The sequence below is a fragment of the Myotis daubentonii genome, chromosome 10, assembly GCF_963259705.1.
Source record: "Myotis daubentonii chromosome 10, mMyoDau2.1, whole genome shotgun sequence".
Classification (NCBI taxonomy): domain Eukaryota; kingdom Metazoa; phylum Chordata; class Mammalia; order Chiroptera; family Vespertilionidae; genus Myotis; species Myotis daubentonii.
Window position 1 is genome coordinate 34,538,151 of NC_081849.1, and position 8,321 is coordinate 34,546,471.

The following is an 8,321-nucleotide window of genomic DNA, read 5'->3' on the forward strand; positions in this document are numbered from 1 at the left end:
TGAAATACTTCAGGAATTTCCCCAGCATCCTCTCCCACCACATTCCTATAACCCCTTATCTACTCAGCTCTATTATAGCTGTATTGTACTACCCTAAACCATTTTCAGATGAGTTGGTTCAAACATCACAAAAATATGGGAAAAAATTTCAAGAACTTCAATAGGTGATTAAATCTTGCTTTATTAGAAATTATTATAACCCAAGAATAAATGTAAAGTTTGAGTAATGCTCAAAGCCTTTACCTCTAGAACATTTAAACATTTACTAATAAATTTCCTTCATTTGACCAAATCTTAAACCTTTAATATATTTTAGGATTCATTACATAGTTTCTTGTTGAACTAAAGTTTTCCCTAACTTTTTCCCTTTGCTACTAAATTATTTCATCAAGGAATTTAAAGTTTCTTTAGATTCTTATTTCAGTCACCCCACAATTGGTGAGATAAATTCATATAACTGCAATATTTTCTGTATTAAAATTTCAGTCTACTTCCGAAGTTCTCTCTTATGGTATTAATTAAACTATACTGTTTCTAGCTACAACAAAATGACAAGAGGTCACATATGTCTAAATACATAAGCCAGAGAAATGTATTGATATAATTTTCTTACATTTAATTTACTCTCCATATAATATTCCTGGCCTTAAAAAAGTGAAGAGAATTCATTATTTTTTTAAAGAAAGACCAGATATTCTGATAATTTAGTTGTCCCATTTCAACTTTAGAAGATATGCTCTTCTGTAGGATTTTATCCAACTTTTAGAGCTAGAATTTGAACAATTACTATTTTTATATCAAACTTCTAATTGGGACATTTTCCTGAGTGTTTCCTTCACCAAACCACATATTTCTTAAGGCACTTGAACATCTATCTACCCTTCACATGGACCTCATCTGCAGTGCTCTATACAAGGCATCCTTCACCTGAGCGTTCCTCAGGCTGTAGATGAGGGGGTTCAGCATTGGGTTAAAGAGACTGTGAAACAAGGACAGTATTTTCTCCTTCTCCTCTCGTTGACTGGATTCTGGGACCATATAAACCACCATGGCTATGCCAAAGAAGAGTCCGACCACACAGAGGTGGGAGGAGCAGGTGGAGAAGGCCTTTTTGCGTCCCTCCTTTGACTGGATATTTAGGATGGCCCAGAGGATGCGTATATAGGAAACAAGCATTAAGCAGAGGGGCCCAACTAAGACAAAGACAGAAGCAGAGAAGATGACCACTTTGTTGATCCATGTATCAACACAAGCAAGCTTGAGGACAGACAGAATCTCACAGAAGAGGTGGTTTATTTCCAGGGGCCCACAGAAGAGCAACCTTACAAGGAGAATCGCATGGATCAGAGCCAGGACAAATCCACATGACCAGGAAGTGATGACCAGGGCTGTGCAAGCTCTCCAGCTCATAATGACAGTGTACTGGAGGGGGTGGCAAATGGCCACAAACCGATCATAAGACATCGCCACCAAAATCAGGCATTCTGTAGCAGCAAGACCCAAATACAGAAATGTCTGCACAATGCATGGGGCAAAGGAGATGGTTCTCTTCTGGTTCACTAAGTTTGCCAGCATCTTGGGGACATTGTTGGAAGCATAAGACATGTCAATGATGGCCAAGTGTGAGAGAAAGAAGTACATGGGGGTGTGTAGCCTCTGGTCCAGAACGATGAGTACAAAGATCATGCCATTTGCCAACAGACTGAAGATATAGAACAGGGAGAAGATCCAGAATAGGAACATTTCCACCTCTGCACTGAGCTGGAATCCCACCAGGATGAACTCTGTGACCCAGGACTGGTTGCCCCCCATTCCTTAATGACAGCTGTTCAAGGATTGAAATGTGATAAAAAGGTCAAAGCTGGATAATCAATAAAAATTGGAGTTATTTATCTCAAAATGAACTCAGAGGAAAGTTATATACTTGTCCCTATTCAAAAGCTTCTCCTACTCCCAAAAATTGGTTACCTATTTTTAACTTTTAATATGAAATAAATTTGAACTTACAGAAAAGAGTCAAGAATTATGCAAAGTACTCCACTATACCCAGATACCCAGATTCAACGAATATTAATATTTCTTTAATATTTGCTTTATCATTCTCTTTTTATCTATATTATTACATATCGTTATTACTTTGTCTGCACCAGTTGAGATTAAAGTGTAGGCATGATGCCCATTACCCCTAAATTACTCATTTTTTCACCAAGAACAAAGACATTAACAAATATAACCACAATATAATTATCAAAATCAGGCAATGTAATGTTGATGTGAATCATTAAACTACACTATTCTCTCTCTACTCCCCCATCCAGGACTCATCCAAGACTACATATTATACTTAATGTCATTTATCTTTAGTTTCCCTTCATCTGAAATAGTCTGTCTTTGCCAATCATGACCACTGAATTTTGGAAGAATATAGAGAAGTTTTTTAGTAGGATGTTCCCCAAATTGAAATTGTATGAAGCTCCTCATTTTTATTCAGATTATTCACTTTCTGAAGGAAAAATAAGTATTCTTCATTGTATTCCATGAGTAAGTGCTTGATGTTCATTTATTCCATTATTGGTGATGCTAACTTTCATCACTTGGTGAAGATGGTGCCTCCAAAATATCTCCATTACAAAATCATTTTTTCACTGTTGTAATTTCTGGAGCATCCATTAAAATTACTATAAAATATTCTGTTCTTCATAAAGCTTTCTAATCACTAATTTCAGTGCCTGTTGATTATCTTGTCTGGCTCAGTTATTAGTAATGATTATTGCACACATGGTGTTCTTACTCCATTATTGTTGTTATATTTATTGATTTTCAATTTCCTTTTAAGGGAAGGCTCTATCATCTATCTACCTATCTATCAATTATCTATATTTCTTTATGCATCTGCATCTGTCATCTTTCTATCAGTATGGACTCATGAATTTTTATCAAGGGATTGTAATTATTATTATTTATTCATGCTTAATTATTCTAGATATAAACCCTCTAAGCTTGCCCTTTTGTCCTGTTAACATGTTTCCATAATTTTGAGTACTCCCTTACTTCTGATATGATGGTTTACAGTTTTCTTATACATTACCCTCCTCAGCCTTAGACACAGCCATTTCTCCAAAGAGATGTAAAAAATTTTAGTAAAAAATTTTATTACTTCACTGAAGAGTCATATTTATAAAACAATATCTGTATTTTAATAATTTATACTTTTATCATGATTTCTGCCATATTTCTGATGTCCTCTTTTAAAAGAACAAGCATATAATTTGACAAGGAATACAAGTTACTACTGGGATAACAAATTCTTATGTTTATAAAAATAAAACACAGCTTAACTGACTTCCCTTTAATGAAATCTAATCTATTTATCTAAATTAGCATTATTAGCATTGAAGAAAATGGTCTTAATTTTATATAGTAGTTTATTTTTAGGCAAAATATATAATTGTAACTAACTCATTAATCATCAAAGTTATATTATTTTTTTATTTATATTTAGAAAATTAGGCTCTTGAACATTTTAACTTTAGAGATTAAAGTTGTAAAAATATGGTTCATTGTGTGAATAAGGTGGTTCTTACCTGATGTGAGGGTTTGACAGCAACTTTCAAAAGCTTCTTAGAAAAACAGTATGAAACCCTATTGAAAACTAAAAAGATAATACTCTGAAAAAAGCCAAAAGTGATCATTGTTAATAATTTGTATATAGTTATACCTTTTTACTGTACATTCATTTTCATATATATCATGAATTTAAATATATGCATATCAAACAGTGTTGCTAGTTTATCTACTTCTTTCATTTAGAAACACACCAGGAACTATTTCCCATGTCGAAATATTTCTCTGAAGCATGCTTTGAATAGCTGCACACTATTGTATTTTTGTTTTTTTATTTTTTCATGAATCCTTATAGTAAATTCTGAGATTTGAAAGTGCTCAGTCAAATCAGTCATATAATGTATGTATCTCTCTATCTTCAGTCATCTAACAAAATCCCAGATGTATAAAGACAGCTCTGTCAGAAAGCACCCAGTGGAAGGATGTCTAACTTAACAGCTATTTTTCCCTGAATCCTAAACTCACCTTCCTATGTGGTTGTCCCATTTGTATGGCTGTTCCTACCATGCTGGCTGCCAAAGGAGTGTTGATCCTCTTTTAATGCTCAGGTGAAAGACTGCTTATTATCAACTTACTTTGGTTCATTCTTATCTCAGATTGATGCCAAATACTGAAAAATAAGAAAAATGATAAATGGAAATTAATACTCCACAAAGCTTAAGTACAACCTGACTTATAATGTGTGTAGCTATTTGGTTGCCAGGCTGAAAATCCCTCTTATTCTTATTCTTATTCTTATTCTTATTCTTATTCTTATTCTTATTCTTATTCTTCCTGCTACCTGACCTATCTACCCTCTAATTCAAAGGAAATGGCACAATTTTACTAGTATGTGGCATTAGTTTGTGTCTCTTATTCCCCAGGTTCCATATGGTTCCATGTGAAAGAAATTATCCTTATCCCACTAGACAAGTTTACATCCACATTATTGTAAACAGAGATACAGATTTCTCATGTAGTGTCTAATCTAGTATTTTCTTCTCAATTCCAATTTCTGGCTTGAGAGGAACTCCTGTTTTCTAGGTGAATGGCATCTGTATTTATATGACTCTTCACTAGATATTAATAAGAAGGAAAGGTTTTTGCCTATGCAGGAATTACAAGTTAAACAATATTTTTATATAAAGAATACCATATCACTTAAGCATGTTGCATAAATAGAGAAGAAAATACCATGGGAGGCCTAAAACTCCACCTTCCTAGTAGAGTAAATAAAACTCTTGAAGCTCAAATAACAAAAGGTTTGTGTGATCAGTATGAGCAGTTCCTCATCTGGGCAGTCCTGTAACTCCGAGTGTTTTCTTGATTTGTGGAGCTTTATTGCTCCAACTCTTGGCAGGAGTCTGAGCACTCAATCTATCCTCTTTTATGATAGGAAAGATATATATATATATATATATATATATATATATATATATATATATATATAATATGCTAAGTGTCCGACCGTCTGCTGCTCAACCATTCGACCAGTCGCTATGATGTGCACTGACCACCAGGGGCAGGCACTCCAACCAGTAGGTTAGCTTGCTGCTGGGGTCTAGCTGATGGGGACTGGGTGAAAGGGGCCATACACTCCATGGAGCCCTCTCGTGGTCCCTCCCGTGGTCCCTCCTAGGCCCCGATCATGCACCAGTGGGGTCCCTCAGCCTGGCCTGTGCCCTCTTGCAATCCAGAACCCCTCAGGGGATGTTGGAGAGCCAGTTTCAGCCCAATCCCCACAAGCCAGGCTGAGGGACCCTACTGGTGCATGAATTTGTGCACCAGGCCTCTGTGGCTTCCAATCTGATAATCATGATGATATGCTGATAACATGGGAAGGTCAGGAAAGGAAATAACTAGGTGGCAAACTTATACCTTACACTGTTTCAGCAAAGAAACAACTTACTGAAACTCTTACTAGGATTTTCTTTTCCACTGAGAGAACTTTCCCTGGACATCACCACCATCATTAGGTGAAGTAATATGCAACATCATTGATCTGGCTATGTCAGAGCCTCACTCAGAGACAACGCCTGGATACACAGCCTCTCACCGAGACGCTGTGCTGGCTCTGCCCACCACCACGTAGGCGCATCGGGAGGTCAAGGCCCCGGCCCACAGCAAAGTCGGCAGAAGTTCCCTAAGATGAGGAAGGAAGAAATCTAGGTGCCTATTATATCTGTAAAGTGAAAATTATGATCAGATGGCACTATGTGGTCAATATATGGTATTTAGCACCTTTTCTGAAACATAAGAAGGACTCAATCATTGTTGCTTATGGATATTATAATCCTTCCTCCTTTGTACCTGTCAGCCCTGACTGCAGTGAGAGATAGTCCTGCTTGGGGGAACCATTCTCTCTTAGGGTTGCCCTAACAAGTTCCATGGGAACCCATGTCTCAACCACCTAAAAGTCCCAGCCTCTTGTGTACATGCATGGGGATTGTAGAGAAGCATGCATTCATAAAACTAATGCAAGGCACAATATGAGTCAGGGGGAAAGATCACCCAGCAATGTCATTCCTGGGCACACAGCCAGGTGGTTTCTGTGGCTGTCCTGGCCTACACCAGCACCTGCACTGAAACCTACGACCCAGCATGAATTCCCCACTTCTGCACAAGGAGATGCGAGCACTGGGTTTCTCATGAGCATCTCTCTGACCTGGAATAAACCCCCAGAGCTGAGAGATGTACCTCTAAACTGGTGTGGTATCCTGCTGTCTCAGCAGCTTGTGGGATTTAAATCCAGGTACAGGAGGATCCACGGGTCTTGGTGAAGCTTTCTCAGAGACGCCCAGGAGCACAGCTTTTACTTTAGAATCAGATGAATTAAAAACATTCTTCAGTTTCTATTGAGAGTTCAAATTCCCAGAAGGATCATAAGATATCATACCTAGTTATCTTCTCTCTGAGGGAAAAAAGAAAATCTCTGAATTTTTTCTCTGGAGGAGAGCCGAGATTGGGTCTGATTGTCCTCAGAGGAAAAATACTAGGGAACAGGCAGGGTGGATACTAGCAGCGTACTGTTTCTACATAAACTTTCAGATATCTCGAGGGTTTTAAACCTGAGACAGCTACCACAAATTACAGTACCCAAACTCTTATAATCATTAGTTTTATGAATGCATGCTTCTCTACAATCCCCATGCATGTACACAAGAGGCTGGGACTTTTAGGTGGTTGAGACATGGGTTCCCATGGAACTTGTTAGGGCAACCCTAAGAGAGAATGGTTCCCCCAAGCAGGACTACCTCTCACTGCAGTCAGGGCTGACAGGTACAAAGGAGGAAGGATTATAATATCCATAAGCAACAATGATTGAGTCCTTCTTATGTTTCAGAAAAGGTGCTAAATACCATATATTGACCACATAGTTCCATCTGATTATAATTTTCACTTTACAGATGTGGAGATCGAAGCTTAAGCACACTGTTATGAATTCCTTGAGTGTGCTCCAGGGACCACTGGGAATCTCTGAGAACCTTTCAAAGGGTCTATGAGGTCAAAACTACTTTCACAATAACATGTAGACACTTTCTACCTTTTCATCCTCACTCTCTCCTAGTGCACAGTGGAGCTCCAGAGCAATATGACATGAGCTGTTGCAACAGACAGAATGCAGAAGAAAAGCCAGCTGTCCTCTGTTAAACCAGACAATGGAAAATTTTAGATAAAACTCCAGTCTTCGTACCTTCCCCACATCTCTTCTGGGCTTTTTATTGTTATCTGCTTGGTTATTGATTTGTTTATTAATAGGCTGGGTTATTTTAGTGGCGTGTATTCTCCCCTGCACTGTACTTCAGTGATAAGTGATAACATCAGAGGGTGCTGCTTCTCATGAAGGGCAATCTTGGGTACACCTACATTCATCCTGGGATGAGGGTGGTTTTTGTTGTTTTTTTTAAAATATTTTTTTTTTTATTTTTTACAGAGAGGAAGGGAGAGGGATAGTTAGAAACATCGATGAGAGAGAAACATCGATCAACTGCCTCCTGCACACCCCATACTGGGGATATGCCCGCAACCAAGGTACATGCCGTTGACTGGAATCAAACCTGGGACCCTTGAGTCCGCAGGCCGACGCTTGATCCACTGAGCCAAACCGGCTAGGGCGAGGGTGGTTTTACCAGGGTTCTCTGTGCCTAGTCACTGACCATGCCCAGCTGTTAAACTCCACACTAACTTGGGCTGAGCAGTCTATTGTTTTCAGTAATGACCCAGGGCATATACCACAAAAGAGAAAGATCAAATCAAATTTGGGATCCACTGGTTAGTTCCTATTTGAGATTCCTTCTGACCCCTAGAGGGTGCCCCTCAGCTACTTCTTTCCCCAGCTCTTGCCTGCAATTTGTCAGCCAACAGTTTAGGCCTGTATCTCCAATGGATCTATCAATCTCTTCCCAGCTGTCTTTCACCAGTAATTCTGGCTGTTTTTTGAGAGAGCCCTTAGGCTTGAATTTCTCCAATCTGTTGCAAATGAAGTCAGCTCCCGTAGGAGAGATTACCATCTATTTGAAGACTGGCTACTTTACCTCCAGTCAAATTCTCTGAGCCACTGTTTTTAGCTGGGTGTGGGGACCATGGCAAACTGCTCCCTGAGCGGTATTTCCATTGTAGGAACTGGGCTCTGAGCAAGGAGTGGGGGTGCGACCACCACATCAGAGTGGTTTTGTGCCCAAGGAAATGTCTCTGTCCTGGGAGTGGGGACGGGGCAG

General features: G+C 38.9%; 1 protein-coding gene across 1 annotated transcript; it reads right to left on the reverse strand.

Moving 5' to 3' along the window:
• Window positions 1-882: 882 nt before the first annotated feature.
• LOC132211465 (olfactory receptor 2A2-like) lies at window positions 883-1,812 on the reverse strand. Its single transcript, XM_059656135.1, has one exon. It carries the CDS (start codon window positions 1,810-1,812, stop codon window positions 883-885), a length of 930 nt encoding a protein of 309 aa, XP_059512118.1.
• Between the last annotated feature and the right edge of the window lie 6,509 nt (window positions 1,813-8,321).